This window comes from Dipodomys merriami, unplaced genomic scaffold (genome assembly GCF_024711535.1).
Source record: "Dipodomys merriami isolate MVZ:Mamm:240054 unplaced genomic scaffold, mDipMer1.0.p SCAF_485, whole genome shotgun sequence".
Taxonomy (NCBI): domain Eukaryota; kingdom Metazoa; phylum Chordata; class Mammalia; order Rodentia; family Heteromyidae; genus Dipodomys; species Dipodomys merriami.
This window is the reverse complement of record NW_027206052.1, coordinates 711-25,772: the sequence shown is the minus strand read 5'-3', so window position 1 is coordinate 25,772 and position 25,062 is coordinate 711. Positions and strand designations below refer to the sequence as shown.

General features: G+C 48.4%; 2 protein-coding genes across 3 annotated transcripts; one reads left to right on the top strand and one right to left on the bottom strand.

The window, feature by feature from the left end:
* Positions 1 to 439: 439 nt before the first annotated feature.
* LOC138809099 (neuronal acetylcholine receptor subunit beta-2-like) lies at positions 440 to 9,597 on the top strand. Its single transcript, XM_069995473.1, has 6 exons — positions 440 to 512; positions 1,982 to 2,127; positions 2,288 to 2,332; positions 2,683 to 2,792; positions 3,936 to 4,914; positions 8,760 to 9,597. Exons 1-6 carry the CDS (start codon positions 449 to 451, stop codon positions 8,928 to 8,930), a joined length of 1,515 nt encoding a protein of 504 aa, XP_069851574.1. The 5' UTR covers positions 440 to 448; the 3' UTR covers positions 8,931 to 9,597.
* A 7,614-nt stretch (positions 9,598 to 17,211) lies between these two features.
* LOC138809098 (double-stranded RNA-specific adenosine deaminase-like) lies at positions 17,212 to 22,823 on the bottom strand. 2 transcript variants are annotated; one of them, XM_069995472.1, is made up of 9 exons: positions 22,348 to 22,823; positions 21,868 to 22,039; positions 21,679 to 21,772; positions 20,751 to 20,873; positions 20,376 to 20,509; positions 18,631 to 18,813; positions 18,085 to 18,197; positions 17,631 to 17,758; positions 17,212 to 17,459 (listed from the first exon to the last, which is right to left on the bottom strand). In XM_069995472.1, exons 1-9 carry the CDS (start codon positions 22,627 to 22,629, stop codon positions 17,213 to 17,215), a joined length of 1,476 nt encoding a protein of 491 aa, XP_069851573.1. In that variant the 5' UTR covers positions 22,630 to 22,823; the 3' UTR covers position 17,212. The 2 variants fall into 2 exon arrangements, with proteins under 2 accessions (XP_069851573.1, XP_069851572.1); XM_069995471.1 differs by having other exon boundaries at positions 22,270 to 22,821.
* Between the last annotated feature and the right edge of the window lie 2,239 nt (positions 22,824 to 25,062).

Genomic DNA, 25,062 nt, shown 5'->3' with positions numbered 1-25,062 from the left:
TCCATCGTCCGGTGGAAAGCCCTTCTTCACCCTCGCGCTCACACCACCTAGGTAGGCACTAGGACCAGGCACAGAACATCCCATCTAAGGACCCCTTCCTCCCCCCCACATCCCCCCCAACCCAGCGCTTCCGCCTCCGGAGCAGAGACTCCTCCCCCTCACCGTCCCAATTGTATTCCTGGAAGAGCCGCCGGAAAAGCCTCCGCCTGCTCCGACCTGGATAGGCGAGAAGCTTGTTCCTCCCTGCAGCGGGCTCCCCGCCACCCCCGGACCGCCGTCCTCGCAGCCGGCACCGCAGACCCGTGGCCGCGCGCCCCGCCTGGGCCCCGCGGCGGGCGGCGCGGGCGCGGCTTCAGCACCACGGACAGCGCTCCGCTCGCGGCCCACCGCCGGCTGCGCGCCTCAGCTGGAGCAGACCAGGCGGCAGGCAGCAAGCTATGCCCACGGCATGGCCCGGCGCTCCAGCCCCATGGCGCTGCTCCTCTGCGTTGGCTTCCTCTGTCTCTGTTCAGGTAAGAACAGGCCGGCCACCTTCTACCCCAATCCATGGCCCAAGACGCCGAGCTTTGTCTCGCCCTCACCCTCGCGCGGATGGAAGGGATTCCCTAGAGTGTCCAGAGCCTGCCTAGAGGGGCCAGGGGGCTAGGGGGTACTAGGGGAGAGACCTCGGGGACTGCAAGGAGTATTTGGGAGACTTATCAGCCAGGTGCACCTACCAGAAAGAGTAAATGATATGAGGAACAGATGGAAACCTGGACCAGTGGCCACGGGGAGGGTGTGGATGCCGAGGGGACGGAGCCCGTGGCGGGTCTCTCAGGTTTCTGGGATGGCAGGGGGCTACGGAGGCTGAGATGTCATTTGACTTTTTATAAAACTATCTCGAGTTCTCTTTGCTTCAACAACTCTCCCATAACTCGACCTCATTTCCCACTCCCGGCATTAGCTCCTCATGTGGGTCACCCCACAGGGGCTGGCAGGAAGGAGACAGAGCTGACTTGTAGGATGGGACAGGAAATTTGGAAGCAACAAAACCGCCAGGCTGAGGATTCGAAAGGCTCTCTCTGAGGACTGGGGGTGGGTGTTTGAGCAGAGTTACAGCAGGGGATAAAGGGAGTGAGCTTTCCACACCCACATGCCACTTCATGGAGGGTAGGCTCCAGCATCTATGGAGTTCAGGGACCCACAGGCAGCCCTCTTACCCAACTCAGTGTCTGTGAAAGAAAGGGGGTGGTCACATCTAGTCATCAGTGGAGATACATAGTGTTATTTTGCACACATAAACCAACACAGATTAGGAGAAAGGGTATGTGATAGGGCATATACTTGTTCCCCTTTTTATTACCCTCTGAACCTCCTGTGAGTTGTATTTGCTGGGGGAGCCACAGAGACAAAAACCTCAAGCCTTTTGAAATCATCTTCAGAGGACCTGTGGGGAAGCAGGTCTGCATTAATCCTTGAAAAGTGGCTTCTAAATCTGGGGCATCTCTAAGGGGCTGTCTAGACTCCTTGGTCAGTGGTCTCAGAGAGGGGCTTCTCTATGAGGGGCTTAATCTTGGGCCTCCATGGGATAACCCAAGCATTTTGAAGTATCCTTAGGAAGAGGACAGTAGGAAGCTACAGTAGGAAGCTATTGTCACCCTCCCCCATTAGGCCTAATTGTCCCACGGATAGGCAGGATCTGTTGTCTTTTTGTTTTTTGTTTTTGGTCAGCTGTAGGACTTTAACTCAGGTCTTGGGTGCTGTGCCTGAGCACTTTTACTCAAGGCTAATGTTCTACCACTTTGAACCACAGTGCTACTTCTGGTTTTCTGGTGGCTCATTGGAGAAAAGAGTCTCAGAAGGACTTTCTTTCCAGGGGTCTGGTTTGAACTGTGATTCTCAGATCTCTGACTCCTGAGTAGCTAGGATTATAGGCGTGAGCCACCAGTGCCTGACTAGTGAACCCTCTTGTGTATTCACTTCTTTCCCCTGCTTTGTCCAGGGGTGTGGGGCACTGATACAGAGGAGCGGCTGGTGGAACACCTCCTGGATCCCTCTCGCTACAACAAACTTATTCGTCCAGCTACCAATGGCTCTGAGCTGGTGACGGTGCAGCTCATGGTATCCCTGGCCCAGCTCATCAGTGTGGTAAGTTGCACACTCCACCCAACTACTGAAACCAGCCCAGCCAGAATGGTTTGTCTTTACTCTTCAGTGTTCCTGGAGTAGGAGGGGCCCTGAGGGGTGGCAGCACATTTGGAGGCTGCTGTGGGCAGGACTTTTCAGCAGCTTCTTTATTTCCTCACAGCATGAGCGGGAGCAGATCATGACTACCAATGTCTGGCTGACCCAGGTTAGTTCTCTTCTCATCCCACCTCTTCTTTTCTCTTCTTTTGTCCCATCTTCTTCTTTCTTTCTTCTCTTCCCTCTCTTCCTTCTCCTCTTCCTTGTGGGTATGTCCTTCTCTCTGTTTCATTTTCCCCAAAAGGAGCAGAAAAATTTAGACTTTGGAGTCCTAAATAATTGGATTTGAATCTTGGTTGGTTCTAAGGGTCAAACAAGTCACACTTTTTGGGCAGAGGAAAAGAGACTGGTTTTTAGAAGCTTCCTTAAGCCAGTCTATAATCTTTTTGTGCCTTTTCTTGACCTTGGACCCCTCCTGGGGACAGAGGTTGGTGCTGCCTCCCCCTTTCCCTTTCCCAGGAATGGGAGGATTATCGCCTCACCTGGAAGCCCGAGGAGTTTGACAATATGAAGAAAGTTCGGCTTCCTTCCAAACACATCTGGCTCCCAGACGTGGTCCTATACAACAAGTAGGTGACTCTTGGGAAGGTTGGGGGAGACTCAGGAGAGGAAGTCATGGGGAAGGTTTGCAGATAGGCACTGTCCAGACTAAGGGTGGGGGTTAGCTCTGGAAATCATTTGGTATATAACAGGATAGACACATGTGCTTTTGGTGAGCTGCCCCAAGAATGTTATAAACATCCAAAGGACCCTTTGCAGAAAAAAGGGTCCCTGTCTCTGATCTAGACACCCAAACCCAGACCAGTGAGATATAATATATATATACATATATATTATATGCACATATATATGTGCATAGTCAATGGACGAGGACCTTGACCAGCTCACTTAGGATTTTCCACTATTAGCAGTTGAAGTGGGGATGTTAAAGATTGACAGCCCCTAGTGTTCAAATGGATTCAAGGCTGGGGATTTCTGGAAGCTTGGGAAGATCGTGGAAACATAAGTCTTAGTTTCTCCTCTAGATTCAAATCTTTTCTCCTGAAACAGTCCCTTCTACCTCTAAAGTACCTTCCTCAACTGATAGGACCATACCCTATATACTACCTGCCTTTTCCCCTCTCCATGACTTTAGGGCTTATCACTCTGGCTTCTGCAACTTCTCCACTGTCATGAGGATCAGTCAGCCTACATAACGTGGGACAAGCAGCAGATGGAACCCCTTCTCCATCTACCTTTTCTTTCTTTCTTTTTTTTTTTTTTTTTTGGGTCCGGTCGTGGGGCCTGAACTCTGGGCCTGGGCACTGTCCCTCAGCTCTTCAGCTCAAGGCTATGGCGCTACCACTTGAGCCATAGTACCACTTCCGGCTTTTTTTCCCTGCTTATGTGGTGCTGAGGAATCGAACTCAGGGTTCATGCATGCAAGGCAAGCACTCTACCACTGAGCCACCTTCCCAGCCCCCCGTCTACCTTTTCCTATCTCTGAAGGGGGGCATCATAGGTCTCCTATCCAGGACACCAGTTCTTACTACCAGCCCACCCATATCCTCTTCCAGCTCTACTTCTTGGTACTTCAGGATGGCATGTTTCAGATCTGGGTTCTCCTCCTCGTATCTGCCTCTGGCTTTCCTCTCCCATGCAGGCCTAGGCTGATAGGTAGGGCTAGAGGAATGCTCAGATGAGGAATGCTGACTGTATCCATTTCTTGGCAGTGCTGATGGCATGTACGAGGTGTCCTTCTATTCCAACGCTGTGGTCTCTTATGACGGCAGCATTTTCTGGCTGCCACCAGCCATCTACAAGAGTGCATGCAAGATTGAAGTCAAGCACTTTCCCTTTGACCAGCAGAACTGCACCATGAAGTTCCGCTCGTGGACCTATGACCGCACTGAGATCGACCTGGTGCTCAAGAGTGATGTGGCCAGCCTGGATGACTTTACACCCAGTGGGGAATGGGACATCGTGGCGCTGCCGGGCCGGCGCAACGAGAACCCCGATGACTCCACTTATGTGGACATCACATATGACTTCATCATTCGCCGCAAGCCACTCTTCTACACCATCAACCTCATCATCCCCTGCGTGCTCATCACTTCCCTGGCCATCCTTGTCTTCTATCTGCCATCAGACTGTGGCGAGAAGATGACCCTGTGCATCTCCGTGCTGCTGGCACTCACCGTCTTCCTCCTGCTCATTTCCAAGATTGTGCCTCCCACTTCCCTGGATGTGCCGCTGGTGGGCAAGTATCTCATGTTCACCATGGTGCTTGTCACCTTCTCCATTGTCACCAGCGTGTGCGTGCTCAATGTGCACCATCGCTCACCCACCACACACACCATGGCACCCTGGGTCAAGGTGGTCTTCTTGGAGAAGCTGCCCACACTGCTCTTCATGCAGCAGCCGCGCCATCACTGCGCCCGCCAGCGCCTGCGCCTGCGGCGACGCCAGCGCGAGCGCGAGGGGGCCGGTGCCCTCTTTTTCCATGATGCCCCGGGCGCAGACTCCTGCACCTGCTTTGTCAATCGTGCATCTGTCCAAGGTTTGGCTGGGGCCTTTGGAGCCAAGCCGGAGCCGGAACCCGGGGCTGGTCCTGGGCACTCTGCTGGGCCATGTGGCTGCGGCCTCCGGGAGGCAGTGGATGGAGTGCGCTTCATCGCAGATCACATGCGGAGTGAGGATGACGACCAGAGTGTGAGTACAGCCCAGCTCCACCAGGCACGAGATATTTATGAGGGTTCAGAGAGCAGGGACTTTTTATCTGAAAAGCAAGGCATTGCTTCCATGTGTGAAGTTAAGGGCACAGGATGGAGGAAATGTGTGGCTCTGGTGCACACGCGCACACTTGCACGTGTATGTGTGTGTCTGTGTGTCTGTGTGTAAGAGGGAGTTTGGTTTTGAGGTGTGTGTGTGTGTGTGTGTGTGTGTGTGTGTGTGTGTGTGTGTGTGTGTGTGTGTGTGTGTGTGTGTGTGTATGTGTGTCTACTTAGACTTGAATCTAGGGCCTCACACTCTTGCCTAGCTTTCTCACCCAAGGCTGGGTGAGCCACGGCTCTACTTCCTACTTTTTCTGATTTACTGCAGATAAAAGTCTCAGACTGTTCTGCCCAGGCTGGCTTCAACTGTGATCCTCAGATCTCAGCCTCCTGTGTAGCTAGGACACAGGCATGAGCCACTAGTGCTCAGCTTGGCCTGTGTTCTTGATTGGTGTATTGGAGAAGAGTCAGTACAAGATGACCTTGCAGCTTCCTGAGGACCAGTGCCCAAGACTAAATGACTCTCAGCTGAGGCATCATTAGTGTCCTGAGGATGTCCTGGAAAGGGAAGAGGCCCTTCTGGGTTTGCAGCTGGCCTGTGGCTGTCACCCAGAGTCCCTCCCCACAGCTTGCATTACCACATTCAAGTTGTTAATCTGCAGCTCTTAGCACAAACTGAAAGTCCTTTGTGGGGCACGCAGGGGACAAAATTGAGGACAGTTGGGATGAGGAGGAGGGGAGGGTTAAAAGGTTCCATGAATCTCCCAGCAGAGTCTCAAATCAATATCCCTTTTCTCTCTTCTGGGTCCTGGGGAACCATCTGGTAAAATATTTATGGAGATGAGGCCAGTGGAAGGGAGGGTTCACCCCACCCTCTTTCAGCACGCACAGCTTTGGCTTTTTTTTTTTTCCTGCAGTGTTCCCAGAGGAGATTCCTAGGGACTGAGTCAGGAGTTAGGGGGAGGTATGAGGGGTTAGCATCCCTCCACTTTGGTTAGTATCTGGCCAGCTCTGAGGTAAGTCTGGGGTACCTGTCTGGTTCTAGGCCAAGGCTCAGCTGTTGCCATGGTGACTGGCTAGGTTTCCTCAGGGACTCTGCCATTCCTGTTAGGGGATGAGGTGGGGCAGGCACTCAGGTTTGTGTTGGGGGAGGGTGGTTTCAGAGGTCTGTTAGCCTGAATGGCAGGAAATTAGGTTGGAGAAAAAGCTTGGGCCAGAGAGCCTCTTACAGTTTGAATGTCAAAATAGTGGGGAGGCTGAGAATGGAGGAGATGGGGTGGGAGCCCCAGAGCCAGCTAAGGCCACAGGGGAGATGCTGAAGTACAGGGCTCAGCTGCTGCAGCTGCAGTGTGGGCCTCTGTCCCTCCCGCTGAAGTCCACGTATGTCTTGTGTATTTGGCAATCCAGGTGCTGAGGACACACTGACCTATTTGGATGCCTCACAGGCACATAGATCTCAACCTGTCCCGAGCTACTGCTTGATCTACATTCTCACCAACTCTCTCTCAGCTTTCCCCATCCTTTGTTCAATGGCATCACCATCCACCCAGTGTTTCAGACCAAAAACCTAGAATAATCCTTGACCTCTCTCTTTCTCTGTTCCCCATCTGTCAAGTCATCAGAAGTCCTGTCCTGTTGAGCACCTCCTCCAAAATAATTTTCAGCTTTCCTCACCACCTCCATACTAATACCCAGGCTGTAAGCTGCCAGTAGCTCTTGCCTGGACCCAGAAAGAATTTCCTAATAGCCTGGCTGATGTAGCTCCTGGGTTCTTGCATACAAATCAACTGTGTTTCCCTTAGCTTTTGCCATTTCTCCCTTGCTCAGGACATTGGCTAATTTCCTTAACCATCTTTAAGCAAGGCAAGGCTTTTTCACATCCCAGAACCTTTACACATAGAGATCTTTCTGCCTAAAATTCCGGTCTCTATTTTTTTTTTTTGGTCGGTCATGGGGCCTGAACTCTGGGTCTGGGTGCTGCCCTTGAGCTTTTCAGCTCAGGGCTAGTGCTCTACCACTTGAGCCACAGCACCACTTCCAGCTTTTTCTGCTTATGTCGTGCTGAGGAATTGAACCCAGGGCCTCATGCATGCAAAGCTAACACTCTACCATTGAGCCACCTTCCCAGCCCACCCGTCTCTATTTTCACTTAAAAATATTACCACTATTACAATATTTTTTTTGCTCTGTGACTTTAGAGTAAGCTGCAGGCACTGTAATTCTTTACCCCCAAATATCTGTGTTTCTCCTAAGAACAGGGCTTATTTCTTGTATAATAGCGGCTGGGGATGTAGCAGAGTGGTCAAGCCAGGTGTTCAGCATATAGAAGGTCCTGCATTTGATTCCCTGCACTAAAAACAACCAAACAAAACAACAATAGAAATCCCAAGTTAATGATCAAAGTCAGAAATTAATTACTTTTATAAAATCCATGTTCCAAATTTCCTGATTGTTCTAGTAATATCTTCAGTAGGATCACCACCTCCTACAAGACCTCAAATTGCATTTAGTTGTCATATTTCTTTAGTTTCCTTCAACCTGAAATTATTCTTCACTCTGATCTCTCATGGCTTAAACACTTTCAAAGGTTCCAGGCCAGATGGATGTTTTTTCTTCAACGTATTTCTGAGACATCAGGTTCTCTGATATAGCTTAAATGCCATCTCCTCAAAAAAGGCTTTCTCAGGTTATCTTCTGAATTATATCCCTCTCCATTCTCTCTCTCTCTCTCTCTCTCTCTCTCTCTCTCTCTCTCTCTCTCTCTCTCTCTCTCTCTCTCTCTCTCTCTCTCTCTCCCCCTCTACCTCTCTCTGTCATCTTTGTTACACACATGGCATACCATTTAAAAATTCTTCTGTTTCTGTCTCCTTCAGACAATACACCGCAGGGTACATTTGTCTTGCTCACTTGTATCTCTAATGCCTAACGTGATGCCAGGTATGCAGGAGACATAATTGTGACCTGAATGGGTGATTATTCAGCTGCTGGCTAGTGATGGTGTGTGATTGCCTCTTCACCTGGCCTAAGGCCCAGACTCAGGCTGCAGCCGAGCAGCTGTGAGAAGAAGCTGTCCCTTCATGTGAGCCCATGGCTCTGTGACTTTCAAATGCCTGAAGTATTATCTTTGCAACTGACTTGTTCACAGCTGAGCCCCAGCTCTCACTCTCTTAGGCCCCTGTGTGCTGTTAGATGAGGCTCTCCTGTAAACATCAGCACCCATTTCCTGGGTTGCAAAGATGAAACAGGCAGGGGCCCTGTGGTTTAGAAGAGTGAAGTTTGGTAGACATACGCATTGACACAGTATAGTACAGCGTAATTATGGTGATGGAGATATGGAAGGGAACCCAGAGAGGACCATGTTTCATTCTCCTTGGGGGACTTGTTTGAAGCCTTCACAGAGAGTGTGATATTTGATTTGGGTTTTGGAGGATATTTAAGAGTTTACCAGGTAGAGAAGAAGTCAGGATTTTCAGACACAAAGTCAATCAAAAGGCACAGAGACCTGAGAGAGCATACTGGGGTTTGGTAAATCTGGATTATGTAGTGGGAGAGGGTAAGAGATAGTCTATTTGTCACAGTAGGTCTTGATTCCAAACCTAGAAGTTTAGATGGGCTTTAAAGGCAGGTGGAATATGGGGGCTTTTATGTGGATGAGGTCAGAGCTATGAAAGGTACATAGGAATCAGTGAAAAGAGGAGTGGGACATATGGGATCTGCTTATACCCATTCCACTCCCATCCCATCCCATGTTGTGTGACTGACACCTGGGTCTCCTCCATCCAGGTGAGGGAAGACTGGAAGTACGTTGCCATGGTGATTGACCGCCTCTTCCTCTGGATCTTTGTCTTTGTCTGTGTCTTTGGCACCATCGGCATGTTCCTGCAGCCTCTCTTTCAGAACTACACCACCACCACCTTCCTCCACTCGGACCACTCGGCTCCCAGCTCCAAGTGAGACCTTCTTAGCTCCATGGCCCTTTTCCCCTTGACCCTTGTTATTCAATAGTATAGGGTGGAAGATGGGACCAGTGAGCTCCTGAAAGAGAGCGCTGCCCCCACAGATGCATCCCTGCCTCCTCAGAGCCCCACCCACACCATCATCTATACAGCCAACCCAGCCTGGAGGATAGAGCAGCTATGTTGCATTGGGCTGCATGCTTCCTCTTGTATAACCCAGGCAGGCCATGGTGGAGAGGAAGGCTGAGAGGTGGAGGACAGTGATGTCAGAGCACCACCCTGAGAACAGTGCTAGGGAAGGGGCAAAGAAGGGGTCAGAATCATATATGGCCTTCAAGTCACAGGAGAAGAGTTGGATGGACAGTGCATCCTGGTCCCCCTTCCAGCAGACTGTTAGAGGCACCTAATTTGTTAGTCAGGAACTTAGACTCCATTCTGGCCTGGCTGACACCGTGGTGGGTCAGAAAGAGGAGCGGAAGGGAAAGGCCTAATGTGACCTGACACTACAGCTGGGATGGGAGAACCCACAGTGTCAGAGGATCCTACAGTCAGACTCCTAGGGAGAGCTTCTAGCTTAGTTCCACAGCCCTTGCTTCTGAGAGCTCCAGAGCCCAGCCCTAGGTTCCTTTTTGTCTCATGAAGATTAATTATTTGCACCCCCTGAACTTCATCTTCTTCCTTTATTGCTTGGGCTCTGGGATGGGTATTAAGGGAGCCTCTGAGTTCTGGATCTTTTAGGGCCCTGCTCATAGTCAGGGGTCTGTATACTTGAACTGGGTGAGAAGTGAAACTTCACAGTATTTGGAGCTGGAAGGAGCTTTTGTGGCCATGGATTGCAATAGGAGCCATGTTACAGATGAAGAAACAGACTCAGAAGATGAGACAAGCCGGTGGATCTGACCCTTCCTCCTCACTCTGAGGCCCATGTTGAATTGATGGATTCCTTGCAGGAGGTAAACTAAAGACACTAGCTTTCAGCTGAGCCAGCCTTTCTGACGCTGCAGCAGAGTTGGGCTGGGCAGGAGACCTGGCTGTGGAGGCCAGAGGAGCAGGGAACAACTGGCCGAGTTGGGCCATATCAGCACTGTGCCTGCTCCCACCCACGTACTGCTGGTTTTATCCTTCTACTACTAGCTCCTCTGTGTCTTCCTCATAGCCAGGCCTAAGCAGGTTAAGCAGAACTTCAGAAGTCTAGGTCTGGGCTGCAGGTGGCTCCCCAGGTGGCATAGATTCAACTCATTGTCTTGTGGGTTCCTGGAGGCTGCATCCTGACACTGCTCCCAGGGGCCAGCCAGAGGCCGCCTGGCTACTAGTCCAGAAAATGGTCTTACTAAGCGATCTCTTGTTTCTTCCCTCGCCACATGACTGGCTCTGATTTGTGATCCTAGCCTAAGATCAGTGCTGGGACAGCAGATAGCAGGTCATGGAGGGGTTAGGTTACTAAATATACCCAAGGGATCTGGACTGCTAGGCCATTCTGTGCTCTGGAACCCAGGTGGGACTGCTGCTTCTCCAGGCACAGTGGAGTGGGAGGCCTTGCCGGTGGGTAGGTAGTGGCGGGGAGAAACAGCACAAGCAAAGGGACCAGGATCTCTGAGGCGAAGTTACCACCCCAGCTCCGTCATTACTCTGGGCAGGTTTTCTAGGCCTGAGCCTCCTTGCCTCATGAGGGGAAGAGTTATGTTCTCTTTGTAGTATTGCTGTGAGGATGGAGGATGCTTTCGAAAAGCATACCAGTGTATCTGGCACAGAGTAGATACTTCATGGGTGTGGGATCTGAGAGGCCCTTCCAGAGCCTGTGGGATGGGGTCACATGACTGGCATGCCAGCTTTCCTCCTGAACCCACACATCACCTATCTCTTCCTTGAGCAGATCAAGTTTCTCCCAACAGGGCCTGGACCTGAGGGAGCTGGGGGAGCAGGGGAGCAGGAGACATGTAGCTGGGGAGAATACTGTGGGGATCTTGAGTCTAAGGAGTCTAAAGGCTACCTGTTGGAGCATCCTCAGCCAAACTTTACTTCATTCCTGGGTAGAGCTTTTGTCCTGTCCCTGCTCAGTTTCCCTCAATACAGGTAGGTGTGTGCTGAGGGATCCAGGGTGATCTAGTCTGGCCATGGAAGGGTATCACTGAGACCCAAGGCTAGCAGCTACCAAGATATCTCCCAGTATATCACATACTTGTCAGGACAGGCTTGTTGGCATCTCTTCTTGGTGGCAGAGGAGATTCATTCCCTCTTCTAGAACAGAAAATTGAGCATTGCCATTTATTTATTATTAACTTATTTATTGTGCCAGTCCTGGGGCTTGAACTCAGGGCTTGAATGCTGTCCCTGAGCTTTTTTGCTCAAGACTAGTGCTCTCTTACTTGAGACACAACTCCATTTCCAGCTTTGTATATATGTGTGTTTGTGTGTGTGTGGTTGATTGGGGATAAGTCTCATGGATGTTCCTTCCCAGGCTAGCTTTGAACTATGATCCTCAAATCTTAGCCTCCTGAGTAGCTGAGATTACAGGCATGAGCCACCAGCACCCAGCAAGAATTGCCTATAGTTTTGCCTGTACTCACCTCAAACTCACAGTCCTGGGAGAAAATACTGAAATCCAGAGCAGGAACTAGAAAGGAACTGTCCCTCTGAATGATAACAAGTTAGCTTGAGGCCCTCCAGGGCCTGCGCTCCCAGTGGTCACACCAGCTTCTGCTGCAGTGGTACTTTTTTTTTTTTTTTAATTACATTCCACTTGGTCTGACATCCAATGTAGTCACCAGAGGGTGCTAGAAAGATTAGAGAGCAGCCGAAGCCCTCTCTACATAACATAGCAAGTAATGAGGCCCAGAGGTTACTTGCTGACTCATAGAGACACTCACCTCTGAACTTGCTGCTGGCATATGTACAAGGAATGGCAGGGGGCTGGAACTGCAGTGGTTGATGTGCAGAAAGAACCACTGGGCAGTATCATTACCTCCACTTGGGTTCAGCCCTTTGGGGCCCATGCCCTTTGAAGGAGAGAAGGGTGGAGGAAGGGCTGTACTCTGTGGCAAGGACAACAGGGCTAAGGCATTGGGAAGCTTTGGAGAAGCATAGGCCCTGCCACTTTTGCATCCTCTGGTCTTCTCTTGGTGATGTCAGGGAGGCCTCCTTTCCATGGTGGGGCTGTCTCTAGAGAGAATTAGGGGCTGGGTTCAGAGCTGGGCAAGGCCTTGAAAAGGTCTGAGGAGGGGTAGAAAGAGAATAGCAACCTGAACTAGGTTGTGGGAGCAGTGAGGAAAGGAGCTGGGGATTCTTGTTAGACATGGCAAGGCCATAGTGATGGAAGCCATTTTTTCATGGTTTGACAGTACATACAGGCTGTGTGCTTGAGCTGACAGTGCGGTAGGAGAAAGACAGCTTCCTGGTAGCGAGGGCTGCGATCCTGAACAGCTGGTACCATGTTACTGAAAACACAAAAGCAGACAGGATTCAGGCAGCCTCCCAGGTGGTGTGTTGTACAAGGAAGATTATCTGCAAAGGAAAGGCAAGACCATTTCTTTCTAAAGAAATAGGCTCTGGCCCATTTTTGGTCTCTTCAAATCTCATTGTACAGAAGAGAAAGGAGGCTCTGACACGCTGACAGCTGGCAGCACGATCTCCCGATGTGGCAGAGGCCTGTTCCTTAGTTCTCACTGTGGTCTTTGGAGCAAAAGAGCTCCCAGGGAGGGGAAAAAAGGATATTTGGGGATTCGTCTGAATTGCTCCCAAGCCAGAATGATAGTTCACTTGTCACCCTCTGCTTCTAGGTAGAAATGGGCTGGTGTCATAGCTTCACTCACAACCTAGCCTCCCATCACCAACCCTGACCAATCAGAACAAGCACAACCTCCTAATAGTTACCCCAATAGGCCTAAGAGGTCAGTGTGATAGTCACAGGGTTCTTCAGGGACTGTAGCCTTAGGAATCAGTAGGACAACTTACCCCCACCCCACTACCCTCCCTACACTGTCCTTGGTCTCCCTTGTCTCCACTGGTCTAGTCTCCCCCAAGCTGGACTCATTAGGAAACTTGAGATTCTCTTAAAGAAAGTCATTTCCAAAGACTTCTTGTCACTGTTTTATTTGGCAGGTGGGGCAGAACCCTCAGGGGTTAGGGTTGGCAAATATAGGGAAAAGGGGAGAATGTTGGAGAGAGTAGACCTATGAAAGGTTAAAGGCATTATGCAAATCCAAAGAAAATTGAGTTAAATCATTGTGACTTGTAATTTCGCATATTCACTTATCAGATGCAAAAGAAATGGCCAAATGGCTAGACTTGGGGTAGACAGAGCCCAGGGGGCATGAAGAGGACCTTCTGCAAAGCACCAGGCAGAGGGAAGACCAGCCTCCCGAGGCTGGCCTGCTCTCACGCCCTGTGCTCTGGGAACAGAAGGTATCAGTCAGCTAGGAGGTTAGATGTGCTCCTGGAACAATGGTTTGATTTGCGCCCAAATCTGGGAAACAATATGAAATTCTGGGCTCCTGATGAAATGCATCTGAGATGATGAGCTGAAGAAAATCCGGTCCTGCCCCAGTCAGTTCAGAGGTGGAGGTGGCTGGGCTTAGGCTTTAAGGAAACTATTTTTTTTTAAAATACTTTTGTTGGGGACCTAATTCCACTTACGCCTATTAACACGTTTTACCGATGAGCCACATGCTAGCTTCCCCAAACCATCCATTTTCTAAAAGGCCTGGATACATTTCCCTCCAGGTAGAACAGGATATGTGTGAGGACAGTGGCACCCAAGTTTTTTGGGACATCACAGAAGAGTTAAATTATCCTAAATGGCCTTTAAGTTAAAAACTATTCAGTTCGCTGAACCCTCTATTTCAGACAGGGAGGAACACATGTCATTCTGGTTCTCATGTCATGTTCCAATGTGGTTGGTTCTTCTGGCCTTGGTTCTATTTGTATAAAGATAAGCAAAAAGAAAAAAAAAGATAAGAATTTCATTGTGTCTGGCATTGGTGGGTCACACCTGTAGTCCTACTTAGGAGGCTGAGATCTGAGGATTGCATTTGGAAGCCCAGGCAGAAAAGTCTATAAGACTCTTATGTCCAATTAATTACCTAAAACAATCCAAATTGCAACTGTGGCTAGTCACACACTAGCCTTCAGCAAAAGAGATCAGGGACAGCACTGAGTTCAAACCCCATGACCGACAAAAAAAAAAAACAAAAAACTTTCATTGTAACTTAGCTAGCGTCATCATCCTTTATCATCCTCTGGTATATTACTGTTAAAAGGTAGTCTTCTAGAAATTCTGGAGTAAGTGGAAAGCGATGAAGTTCTTTCAAATTCAACATGGGGAGATTTTGGATGTCATGAATAGAAGTAGAAAGAAAATAGTCTCTTAAACTGCACCTAGGCCTGTCCTGGGCCAGCCACAACTCTTCTCCAAACATACACCTTCCTGCAGGCAAAGTGGGATAGAAAACACTCCTTAGGGCGACTGAGAGTTGTTTGATTTGTGTTAGTCTCAAGGGAAGTTTCCCTCCCCTCTTCTGGGCCTTGAAATTCTGTCCATCAAGTCCATTTGGTGGTGGGCTGTGATGAGAGGAAGGTATGGAGCGGGTAGAGTGCCTGATGTGTCCACCCAGCAGCAAACTTACCTACCCCAGGAGTCTCTTTGAAGTGGTTCCTTCCACAGGCTGCGGGGTGATCCTCTCCTCAGCTTCAGTGTCAGATGCCACGGGTGCTGTTACCAGAAACCCCAAGACCACAGGTTCCTCTCTGCCCACCTTCACCTCCTCAAGAAACGGAGACTTGAAACTTTCTGATAGTTCTGGTTTTCACTCTTTATTTATTAGGAATGTATATTGTTATTCATTAGGGACACAAAAAGCATAATTGTAAAACTGGACTGCAGCCATCATAGCACCAAGGCTATGCTTGGGCTCTTCCCCACTCTGCTCTTGGAGTCAGACTCCAAAGCCAACAGAGTCCTTTCAACTCGAGTAAAGGAAATAGCTTCAAGCACTGACAATTTGCACACATGATTATTCAAAGACCACACAATAGCCACAGTTCAGACAAATAAACTACAAAAATCATTTTAAGAAAGCAGGAGGTGCTTTGCTTATTGACAAAGATTGGACAAGAAAGTGGAGAACACTGGGCTGAAGCTGTGCCTCTTGGTCCTGCGTGACTCAGAGGGGCAAGGGGATGCAGTAGGATGGGGACTGACACGGCTCGTTTCCAGCAGGCGTGTGGAGTGCAGGGATGCCTCGCTGTCTTCCTTCAGCAGAAACCAAATATTGCCCGTTTGCTAGCTAAGGTCCTGGGGTCAAGTGAGGGCTCTGATCTTAGAGCCCTGTGTTCCTTGCTAATGAAGAGGCAGCTGAGGCAGCTCTGCCTGAGATTCTAATGCCCAAGAGGGACCGGAGGACCAAACATCCTGAGGAATCAGGTGATACCATTCAGCCTGAAGAACCCAGGGAATGCACTCCTTTCCCATAGTTGGGGACACCAAGATTTCTCTACCTCAGAGGCAGTTGCCAGAACTGATTTACTGGGCCATCAGCCTCTATACCAAGTGTGGCAGCATTCATGAAGTCTGGGAGCAGTCTCTCTCTACCCCAGAGACATGCATCATTTCCCTACCTGTTCCTGGGGGACACCAATTCCACTGGTGTTCCTCAAAGACATCCCTGGTGTATTTAAAAAACACGCATTCTTATCTTGGTCAATTTTTGGTCTTAGGTACAGAGGGCATAGTAGTAGCCAGAAGAATAAAAGTGCAAATGTGGATCTATCTACTTCGAAGAGGTGGGTAGAGGGAGGGTAATTATCAGCAGGTCAGGGGCGAGGGGAGCCCGGACAGCCTTTTTCAGATGCAGACACATCATCCAAAGGAAAGAGAGGCTCAAGTCCTGGAAGAAGCAGAGCCTTGTTTGTCCTCTTGAGCATATCCGGCTGACTTAGCCACAGGGCAGGTTCCACACAGGCCAAAGGTTCAGATAGCAGAACAGACAAGGGAGTCCACCACAGACTGTGAGGACCACCTGCCCTTTGACCTAACTATTGTCTTCTTGTATGTCGACCCCGTCAAGACTCCCTAATAGGCAGAAAGGCTTTAGACCTGTGCCCTGCCAATGATCCAGCTACTAAAGCCATTTGGCAATTTGAAAGCACTTGCATGAATTTCCAATCTGTGCCATCACAGTTAAAAATCAACTTCTCTGGCATTAAAAAACAAAAAACAAAAACAACTTCTAATTTACAGAAGGCTTAGTCAACTTCCCTTGTTATCAATGCCATGAGAAATATACCGGGTGGAACAGTGATAGGACCCAACATGATCTTTTTGCCTTTATTCTCACTAAGCTCTAACTGAGCAGAGATGATTCTTCTGCTAGGATATGTCTTGGATTTTTCCCACCATCAGTTGGTTAAGCTCTCTGGCCTTACTCCTTATACAAGGCAGGGTAAGTTCCTAGGAATGCTTTCGATGGAAGGGCAGATGGGAGCTTGGCCATATGCCAAGGAATGTCTGCCTCCTGCATGGGGAAGCCTCAGCTACTGCTTGGGCAACTTCCCCAGTCCGTTCTGGCTGGTTCTCAACCCCTGCTGTCTGGAGAAGGGCAGTGCCTCCCCACCAGCAGCTCTCCCGGAGCTGGCTGCCATGCAAGACCCCACACCAGGCAGGATTCGCAGATTCCGGTTACATTTCCATCGGCACTGGTAATTAACTGAGGGCAGTTTCAACTCCTGCCCTTGTAAATGTTTCACTAAATTCCTTAGGTTCATGTCTCAGTACTCTGGGGTGGGGAAGGAGAGGCATAATGATCATGACCACAGGAAGGAACCCCAGAACAGAAGGGAAGTTGAGGGGCCTGCAGAATCCATAAATGAAGTCATTAGTCCCTGACATGATTCACGAAGAACTGCCTGGAACCTATTCAAGTCTACAACAGGTCAGTGTGACAAACAAAGAAAAAGGAAATGGAAAAAAAACCCAAAACACAACGAAACTTAAGAGGAAATGGCTGTAGGTGCTCAGTGACTGCTTATGATTTGGGTGAAAAGATAAACCCTTTTCTCTTCCTTTAGATCTCTGGCTCTTTACTCAGGAAAAGAGAAGGGGGCCTGGCCTGGCCCAACCTAAAACTCCCAAAGAAAGCAGGATAAATGGGAACTCAAGAGTTCTCAGAACCACCAGTTATGGTTCCATTAAAATAAAAAGGGGTTAAAAAGTCCCCCAGACCCCTGATCAATGTGATGAGGAATGCAATGGACCACCCTCCCACCCCGTGGGAAATGCCCACGCAATCAGTCATTGGGTACTGGACAGAGGTAAAAGTTCTTTTCCTCCTGTGGTTTGCTTATCCAGTTCCCATAGCCCATATCCCTCAGGCTTTTCTTGAAGTAATTCTTGGCTGTCTCATAGTCACGGGCAGCTTTCTTGGCCTCCCCATAGGAGAGTTTCAGTAAATCCCTGCGATAACGGAAGGAGCAGAGCTTCTTAAATTGAAGGAAAATGTTCTTTTTGGACAACCGTGACAATTCATTCCCTGGTCTGGGAAAATAAAAGTAGTCGTTATTCACTTAGGACCAGGAGAAGCGGGGAGCCAAAGCGGGTGGATGGCACTTTAAGGTCTGGGGACTGGCAGGAGAGGAATACACTCTTGCCAGTTTTAGGGCATTAAGTTTGGCTTTGCTTTTCTCATACCCTCCAACCCCCCCTTACCCATCCACGGTGCCTCTGGTACCATCCAGGATCTCAAGGTCAAAGCCATCAGCCAAACACCAGTTGACGCTTGTCTCCTTTGTCTTCCCAGATTGTCTTTTGGAATCATACACAGTGACTCGACCAACCTAGGGATCCCATGGGAGCCATAGGAGAAAGACAGAGACATTTCAAGGAGAAGCTTTGGGAGCAGAAACTCATGGGAAAGAGGGAGTGTGGAGCCATGATGTTGCCCTCTTATTTCATTTGGCTATGGGGCTCAGTAGACTACAGAACCACTAACTCCACCTCAATTCAGATGACTTTCAGATTAAGAGGAAAGCCCTTGGGAGGGGAAGGAAAGGACAAGTTCTAGACACACTGACAAGGGTTCCTTTGCCTACATTTGCCCTGCTGACAGAACTGTTTGAAAAGGAGATAAATGCCAAGAGAAAATACAAAGGGGTTATAGCACCTTGGGATGGTTGACAGTAAAGGGATATCGTAGTCCGTGCTCAAATGATTTCCCGTCTCTCGTCACACGACAGCAAATAGCACGGGTCAGATGCCCTTGGCTGAATAGGTAACCTGGGTACACAAAAAGAAAAACATGCCAATGTTTGGACCAAATACTATTAAGAGGCCGAGATGCTTAGAGAGTCTGAATGTCTGCAAGAGCTGTGACTGTGATGAGCCATGCCATGTAAAGATCTTAAAATATTTAAGCACAAACCAGAAGGTTCCAGGTAAGGTTAAGGGCTGAGGAGGTCAAGGGAAGAACTAAGATGCTGCAGTCTTGAACACTGGCAAGGCTGGCCTGGCCTGTCTTTCTTGAGGCTGCTACCTGGTACCTGGACCCTGGTACCTGGACCCGCCTTCCTGTCACCACAGTAATGGACCGCAGAAACCATGACTGACAAGTTAGCTGAGCTCATTTTGGGAAGGGGAGACATGATATGCAGTTTTCTGGGATTTGGGCTGAGAAGGACATGGGTTCCCCCTCCCAAGGCAGGTCTCTTACCCAATGTGACAGATTTGAGATACACAGGCTGTAGGAAGTGGGTCAACAGTGCCCCTTGAAGACCCAGAATATTCCAGCGTAGGATTTTGTCACTACAGGACATGGTTCGGAGCCTCTCTCCAAGTCGAATGCCATCCCAAGTGGGTACAATGTCACTGGACTCTACAGGGATTGTGCCTTCCCCTGTGTGAGAGACTTAGGTCAGACCCACAGACCACCCAACCTGTGGTCTGTGGCACAGTATTTGTGCTACCGAGGCCTGGGCTATTGGCTATTGACTCTCTTCATGCAAGGCAATGCCCCCACTCAGTGCCAAGGTCTATGCGTAATGCTGGACAATTTGTCCTCCTGTGATATTTGTGGGTGTGGGAGACAAAAAGGAATGGACAGACACTAACCAAGCAAACCAACACCTACACACTGGAATTCTAGGAGGTAACATTGCTCCAGAGGCTTTGAGGGAGCTATAATGGGGGATAGCCTGGGGAAGCTCCTGGGGTGGAAAAGTCAGGGGAGCAAAGACACAAAGGAGAAGGAACAGCTGGAGTTAAGAGTGTTTCAGACACTGGGAACAACAACAGCAAAGGCTCGGAGGCAGTTCAGGGAGCTGATAAAGGAAATAGTGCACCTGTGAGAGGGGAAAAGAGGCTGAGAGGAGGCTGGGAGGTCATGGAGGTTCTCCCTGCAGGCATGGTACAGTGGGAACCACTAATCATATACCATATGATTAGCCAGTTTAACACACGACAGTCACTGACTTCTCGTATTTTTATGTTTGTGCAGCCATCACTACAACCAGCTTTAGACCATTTCATCCCCCCAAAGAAACCTCCCACCACTTATTGGTGGACACTCATTTCCCTCCAACTCCACCTATGCCCAACCCAGTTACAGTTTACTGTCTGCCTCTATGGATATGCTTATTCTAGACATTTTATATAAATGGAATCATACCATGTATGATCTTTTCTGACTGGCTTTTTCCATTAGCATGTTTTCAAGGTTCATTCATGTTGTTGTATATATAAAACGTACTACATTTCTTTTCATGGCCAAATAATATTGCATTGTATGGATATACCATATTCTATTTATTGTTCATCAGGGGATGGACACTTGGATTGTTTCCACTTGGGCTACTGTGAATAATGTTGCAGTCAATGGCCCCATACTAGTGTTTGTGTGTGGACCAGTCTTCATTTCTCTTGGGTAAACTCCTAGGAGGGAAGCATGAGTCATATGGTGACTCTGCTTAAACTGCAAGGCATTTAGCAGTTTAACTGACATAATCTGATTTAGGTCTGGGGACCAGTCAGATAACTGTTGATGTGTGAAGAGACAGCAGTATTGTGAGGAGACAGTGGGGAGACATTAGAGGACAGGAGAGGAGCTAGCAGGCAAGGTGAACATCAGCAGCCAACTAGACAGAAGGCAGGCTCTCAGCACCACCCCTTCTCATCCCCCTACCCTTTCCCAGGGTACTCCTGCCTATGCCCATGGACATGACAATCACACAGGGCAATGATCCTCCTATTTCTGTTTCCAGCCAGGCTTTCTCCGCTGAGCTCCAGATGGGCCTAGGGTTTTCAAGCTCAAAGATTCAAAATAGGATCTCCATCTTCCTCCAGTTCAGGATTTTTCCTGTCTTGTAAATGTAAATACCACCTTGTTGCCTGGAATCTAAGACTATCCTCTACCCCACCAGTCTCACAACTACAGTGGGAAGGATGCCATGTATCACTCACCATTCTCCACCTTGGTGCGGAGCTTGCCTTGTTTGGGATTCTCAAAGACAGGGTAGTGGCGGGAATCTGTGCTTTCCACAGCGCGGTCGCTACAGGACTTGTCGAAGAGGGCCCCATCGCCACATGGAGCAGTGCTGCAACACAGGGCTCATATTAAAACTCACCATGCAGACTGGCCCAGCTTGGGGCTCCATGTCTGATGAGGAATTGGAGATGGGTGGCAACGGATGTATGATTCTCCCCCAGGATACATACCTCAAACAGTGGAGAGTAGCTACAGTCTGAGATCAGACTTAGGGGCCAGGGAAGCATTTGGACACCCAGGCCAGAGAGCCTGGCAGGGCTTGTGCCAGCAGCGAGAGAGCCAATACAGACCTGATATAGAGATGGAACGAAACAGTCTTTTTTATCTGGAGCTTCTCTCCTCCCCTAGCAAGCTCAAATATGCTATCCTTTGCAGTACGATGGTTGTGTTTCATTAGCTCACTGTAGAGAAACCTATAGAAGGAAAGCCTGGGTTAGGATGGCAGCTTGGATTCTGGGCTTCCATGATGTGACCTCTTCCTAAGCCCATGTCAGGAAAAACCTCAGTGGTACACACTTGTCAGATTTCAGGTGAAAAGAAGGGCTGGAACATTCTATCAGAGGCCTTGGCATTAAGTAAAAGTTAGCCAGGGCTCCTCGTTACAGCAGCTTTGGGAATTCCAGGGCAAGATCAACACATTCAAAGCCTACATGAGGCTGCTGCTTCTCCCTGAGCCTCTAGCTTCATAAATTAAAGAAAAGGTGAACTAGAGGAGAAAGCCAGCAGGGGCATCAAGATTGTAGGTCCCAAACAGAGAAGGCTGCCTCATCCCCAAGGCCCTGAGAACCTGGAGGTCACCTTGTATTCTAAAGAGAGGACATGAGGCAATCATCAGGAAAAGGAGGGCACTTAGAAACGGGCTGAGCAGTGGGAGGCAGCCAGGTCCCAGAGGGGAGGATTCAAATGCATTAGTTGAAAATGAAGGATGCTGGGCTAGGATGTGTAGCCCAGTGGCAAAGCACTTGCCTAGCAAGTGCAACGTTCTGGGTTCGATTCCCAGTAACAAAACAGAAAAGGCAAAAAAAAAACCCTCCAACTCCCCCACAAAAACCAACCAGTTAAAAACAAAATGAAGAATGCCACTGCTGGAGCAAGGAGCTGCTGCACAACTTGGGGTTCAGGGGAGGAAGTGTAGGAGCCATGGTCCCCTGCATGGGCAGGCCAGGGAGTGCTCGCTCACCCAGTGGCCAAGGCCCACTGGCTGCCCATCTTTCCCACCTGATGAAGCCTCTCCGGGAGATGATTTCAGCATGACAGTCATTGACAGTTTCTCCCTTTAGGCTGAGAGAGTCTCCTTTCACACAGCGATTCCCTGGGAAAACAAGAATCACAGTGAATCAGGGAAAGACAGAAATGACTCCAACTTCGAGATCGTCAGTTCCCATATGCCCTTGCCCCCTCACTTACCTGTCCCCAAGCTGACCACAACACCCATGTCCTCAGCGTCTCTCTTCATAATGATGGCAGCCAGGATCTTGCGGCCCAGCAAAGAGGGCTGGAAACTGTTGGTGAGCGCATTGAAGCACTGGTGGCTCAGCATAGCTATCTGGTCATGGAAAGTACTGCCGCTGAGAGGCAGCTGTGGGGAGAGGGACAGGGTCAGGGCCACATAGCCCAGCCTCGGTCCACCATATTGCACAGTGAGCAGAGAGACCATGTTGTCCTTGATCTGGAAGTCACCTTCGCCTCCTATCTCTTGTCCCACTCATATGCCTAACAAAGCTAGTTTTAAAGCCTATGGCTAATTCACATGATAAGTGAAGGGCCCTCCCCCCAAGAAAAGGGAGCAGCAAAAGTAGAAGTCTTAACTGTCTTTGGATGTGCATCTGGGGACCTGGAGAGGAGGAGCATAGTTCTTCTGAGACTGGCCCCTGTCACTGGGGTTACCTCTGTGAAACCCATGCGCTCTGCCTTCTCGTTCTCCCCAATCAAGACCCGGAGGGCCGCATCTGCTGCTTCCTGCTTGCCTTGCTTCTTGCTGTGTGCACAGACGGCCGGAAACCAGCGGCCTCCAACTTTTGCTTGATAAACGAACCTTTGGGATGAGAAGTGGGATAAAGACAAGCACCAGACCTTGACAGCTGTCCCAGGGAACGGCTGGCTTTGCAAACATATGGACCCATCCATCTTGACAGCTCTCTCTAGCAGCATTTCCCAGTCTTTGGTCATTCATGAATTACCACATGAATTTTGCTGGCTCCATATGTCACTGGACTATTCCTTAATGTTTTTCTCTAAATTGACTCTTGAAAATGTAAATATATTTTTTAAAAAAATTTTGTATTTCTGTAAATAGAGGCCCAGTACCACTTGCCATCAAATACAGATGGCTGTAGCACAGAAAAAGGAGGTGGTAGCACAACCGCTGGAGGGAGATGGACTGCGCTTCCTTCCCGTGTGGCTTCACCACAGGGCAAGTGCTTCCCAGCCACGAGGGGGCAGTGGAGGACCTTTCCTGGCTGCCTCTTGTTTGAGTTTTCTACATCAAGGTAGGCTGGTCAAAGGGCTACTGTTTTCATTATGTGAAAAGTTCTAAAATATTAATAAGCAGTAACAACACTAAAGAAATTGAATTAGGACAGCAAGGCAGTTTATAGAGAAGAAAATGCATAGATTGTTGACACTAATATTCGAGAAAGGCAAATTTAAATAACAAGATAGTATTTTATAAGAGCTTTCCTTCTTGACTTTTTTTTTTTTTTTGTCATGAGGCCTTAGGCACTGTCCCTGAGCTCTTTTGCTCAAAGCTAGTACTCAATCACATTGAGCCATAGCTTCACTCCAAGTTTTCTGGTGGTTAATTGAAGATAAGAGTCCCACGGACTTTTCTACCCAGGCTGGCTTCAAACTGTGACCTTCAGGTCTCAGCCTCAAGTAGTTAGGATTACAGGTGTGAGCCACCAGTGCCTGGCCTTACTGACTTTTTAAACTGAAAAATAAGACTCACACAAATAAAAGTTCCAATCATGAGGGCATATTATGAAAAGAAAGCATCCCTCCTTAGTTTCCTTAGTCCTCTGAGAAAACATTCCAAGTGCTCTCTCCTCACTGCATACCTTGCCTTTTCATTCTGCCAAACCTCAGGGATGTATCCTAATCTTTTTTTTTTTTTTTTGGGGTCCGGTCGTGGGGCCTGAACTCTGGGCCTGGGTGCTGTCCCTCAGCTCTTCAGTTCAAGGCTAGCGCTCTACCACTTGAGCCACAGCGCCACTTCCGGCTTTTTTCTTTTTTTGCTTATGTGGTGCTGAGGAATCGAACCCAGGGCCTCAGGCATGCAAGGCAAGCACTCTACCACTGAGCCACCTTCCCAGCCCCTGTCCTATTCTTTTATATGACTGTCTAGTATTCCTTAGTGTGGACATGCCAGTTTGCTTAAGCAGTCTGCAATGATGGGGCTTTAGACCATCTTAAGTCTTTTGCCACCATAAACAATGTTGCATACAAAAATACATCAGTATATCAGTCATGCAAAGTATGTGTATTTTCATAAAAAGGCCTGCTAGAAGGTAGAGAAAGTATTGTTCTCTAACCTTAGCTATGATATAGATGATGGATTACATCTCTATAGTTTTAAGTACATTGACTAAGTGTAAACTGAGTTTTTAATTTTTTAATATTTTAGATTTAAAAAATTGTTATTATAAGCTAGGTGCCAGTGGCTCACACCTGTAATCCTAGCTACTCTGGAGGCTGAGATCTGAGGATCATGGTTTGAAGCCACCCTGGCCAGGAAAAATCTATGAGACCCTTATCTCCAGTAAACTACTCAGAAAAAGCCAGAAGTGGTGCTGTGACTCAAAGTGGTAGAGCTCTAGTCTTGAGCACAAAGAGGCTCAGAGACAGCACCCAGGCCTTGAGTTCAAGCCCCAGGACCCGCAAAAGAAAAAGACAAACAAACAAAAAAAGTTATTATGAAAATGATGCATAAAGGGGTTACAGTTATACAAGTCAGGTAATGAGTACTTTTTGACAATAAAACTGAGTTTTAAAAGTAGAGTACTTTTATTAACAATTCACAGTTTCTTTTTCTATGACTGTATGCTTCATATACTTTTGTCTAAGTTTCCCTTAGATTTTCTATTAAGGAGTTATTTAGAATATGTTATTTATTAAAGAAATTTGCTGGGCACTGGAGGCATATACTTGTAATTCTAGCTATTCAGGAGGCTGAAATCTGAGGATCACAGCTTCCCATAGGCTTCTGCGTTTTTGTTTTTGTGTTTTATTTTAGATAGTCCAATTACTATGATCCAATTTTTCTTATAGTCAGTTTCCAAGCTTTGTTCTCTAAGACATTTATGTTTCATGCTCTGATTGAAAAAACTTTCCCACTTGATGATTCTAGAAACATTCTTGCTTCCACTTTAGTAATTCAGTAATTATATTTATTTTTCATTTGAACCTCAGGTCTAGTGGAATGCGCGAGGAGGGAAGGAGCAGCATCCGCTCTGGTCTTGTTTATAAGATGTGCCCATCATCATTACTGAATAATCCATCATTTCCCCACTATTTGAAACCTCAATTTACAATGTACAAAAATCCCCATTTATGTCCATCTTGATTTTTAAAAATTCCAACGTATTCTACTGGTGTGCCTTCCTA

What these genes read in the sequence shown, in the direction of transcription:
- LOC138809099 (XM_069995473.1), top strand. Translation starts at nt 449, where the DNA reads ATGGCCCGGCGCTCCAGCCCCATGGCGCTGCTCCTCTGCGTTGGCTTC. An exon ending in GACGTGGTCCTATACAACAA is followed by an intron (nt 2,793 to 3,935) that starts GTAGGTGACTCT and finishes ATTTCTTGGCAG; the next exon opens with TGCTGATGGCATGTACGAGG. An exon ending in GTGAGGATGACGACCAGAGT is followed by an intron (nt 4,915 to 8,759) that starts GTGAGTACAGCC and finishes TCCTCCATCCAG; the next exon opens with GTGAGGGAAGACTGGAAGTA.
- LOC138809098 (XM_069995471.1), bottom strand. Translation starts at nt 22,629, where the DNA reads ATGACCAAAGACTGGGAAATGCTGCTAGAGAGAGCTGTCAAGATGGAT. An exon ending in TGTGGTCAGCTTGGGGACAG is followed by an intron (nt 21,773 to 21,867) that starts GTAAGTGAGGGG and finishes TTGTTTTCCCAG; the next exon opens with GGAATCGCTGTGTGAAAGGA. An exon ending in CCGCACCAAGGTGGAGAATG is followed by an intron (nt 18,814 to 20,375) that starts GTGAGTGATACA and finishes TCTCTCACACAG; the next exon opens with GGGAAGGCACAATCCCTGTA.